Below are 2,316 nucleotides of genomic sequence, written 5' to 3'. Positions count from 1 at the left end.
CAATTTACTCCTTCACAATATTCCAAAATTTGTAGTGAACATTTTTTATCTAGTGACATTTTAGATAGACCTGGTACATACAAAAAACATTTAAAACCAGATGCTGTTCCGACATTATTCCCTGCTATGCCTTCATATTACCAACCAATTCCCAAAAAGCCTAGACGTATAGTTCAACGTACAATACCAAAAGAAGTCACTGTATTGAGAAGTAATGAGAACCATCAAGTTATGTCATCATCTAATGAAAATAACACTGAAGTTGAAATTTGTTCAAGTGTATCAATTGAAAATCAAAATCTTAAAATTGATAAAAGTGTTCAAACTGAAGAAAAGCTTCTAGATCACAGTGTTATTGCTTTGAGACACAAAGTAAAAATTTTACAACAAAAAGTTAGGAGGCAACAGTTAAAAATATCAAATTTGAAATATTTAACAATATCATTAAAGAAGAAAGGTTTTGTTGATGATTCAGTAGAAAATGTATTACTTGATCAATTTGATGGTATGACATTAGAACTTTTTAAAAACCAGCTTAAAAATGCTAAAAAGCTTCCGCATGGACGTAGATATACTGATGAGTTGAAACGGTTTGCTTTAACATTGCATTATAATTCTCCTAAGGCTTATAATTTTTGTAGGTAAATACACGCTATTTTTTGCTTTCTTATTATTTTAAGTACCTAATATTTAAAAACAATCACAACCCTATATATTTTTATGCTTGTATTATGCTTATATGAATTATACAATGGTTAATTTATACTGGTATATTGGTAAAAAGTACTTTAACAATATTTATTTATTTCATAATTCATAATAAGTAATACTTGTTTTTTTTTTGTATTATTTGTTTTAGAAGTACAATAACTTTGCCACACCCATCATATTACGATTGATACAGTATTTATTTATATTAACTGATCAAAATGATAATCATTTGTATGTAGGTAAAAAAAAACATTTATTATTGGACTAACAGCTATTGCTGTAATTTCTGTATTTTCTGTTGCTAAAGAATTATTGCCTAATAATAAATTTTTTAAATATATCTTGACTTACCGTTTTTTGCAGGATCATATAGAATTATTATTCTCTCGTATAAGAAAAAGGTATGGCCTAAATAACAACCCAAATGTACTCCAATTTAAAATTGCTATGAAACAAATAATTTTAAAAAATAGCATTACCCCTTCACCAAGTGCAAATAGTATTGCTCTAGATGACGATCCTGTTGGCAACATTTTTGAGATTAAGTGGGCACAGAAAAAGATACACCTCACTGAGTCAGATGTAAGTGATCAAGGCATTGAGAGTATAGAAAACAATTATGATGAGCTAGGTGATGAGATGTTATTAAATAAAATATCAATTATGAATAATGATAGTTCTAATTTATATGATCAAAAATTAAATATATTATATTATATAGCAGGTTTTGTTGTAAGAACAATTTCACAAAAAGTCTTCTGTATTTCCTGCAAAAAAAGCTTATTAAAAAAACAAACAGATCATAGCTATTATTCATAATGATGTTTATACAAAATTTGTTAGTATAAAAAATTATGGTGGTTTAGTTTCTGCATCATCTAGTGTTTTTGAAATAATTAAAGAGACTGAGAAAAGATTTTTTATTTTAACTAATAACTTAGGAAATATGAATATTAAAAATATATCAACAAAAATCATAATATTAGTTAAAAACTATTTTTCTCAGAATTCTCAAATATTTGGTGAATTAGATTGTGAAGCTGAAAATATGTTGGCAAGTCCACATAAATTAGAACTAATTAAATTAGTTGTTAGCATGTACTTAAAAATAAGATTTCATGCATTTGCAAAAAATCATTCTTTGGCTATAAATTTCACTAGTAAAAGAAATAAATTCAATAAACTTGTGTTGTTTTTAAACCAATAATTTATTATTTGTATAATGTATATGTATATTGTATAATTTGTATAATGTATATTTTATAATTTGTATGATTTAATCTAAATAATAAAAAAAAATCAGCTACTATATGTTTTACTATACCCAGCGGCATAATTTGACCTCTTTACAAATGGCGGACGTTGACAACAGCTGGATTCAGATTATGTGATAGGCAATATTGATAGTTAGTTATCTAGGTTATTTAAAATCTCTGAGTGTACGATAGTGATAACTTGATAATGAGATGATAACGTATCTGATAACACATCAGATGTTGTATAGATAGTAATATATGTTAGTTACGTTCCTGAACGGGCGGCGGCGTCGGTAGTGGGGGTAAATATACGTCACACACGTAAGCGATCGGGCGGCGGCGGTTGAGG

At 27.5% G+C, this 2,316-nt stretch overlaps 1 protein-coding gene across 1 annotated transcript; it reads left to right on the top strand.

The window, feature by feature from the left end:
• The first annotated feature begins 6 nt into the window (after positions 1-6).
• LOC111028987 lies at positions 7-934 on the top strand. Its single transcript, XM_022307791.1, has 2 exons — positions 7-641; positions 860-934. The coding sequence occupies exons 1-2, from the start codon at positions 127-129 to the stop codon at positions 897-899; spliced, it is 555 nt and encodes a 184-aa protein (XP_022163483.1). The 5' UTR covers positions 7-126; the 3' UTR covers positions 900-934.
• The last annotated feature ends 1,382 nt before the right edge of the window (positions 935-2,316 follow it).

Source organism: Myzus persicae, unplaced genomic scaffold (assembly GCF_001856785.1).
Source record: "Myzus persicae strain clone G006 unplaced genomic scaffold, MPER_G0061.0, whole genome shotgun sequence".
NCBI classification, from domain to species: Eukaryota; Metazoa; Arthropoda; class Insecta; order Hemiptera; family Aphididae; genus Myzus; species Myzus persicae.
The sequence above is the reverse complement of the archived record's forward strand: the minus strand, read 5'-3'. Positions and strand labels throughout refer to the sequence as shown.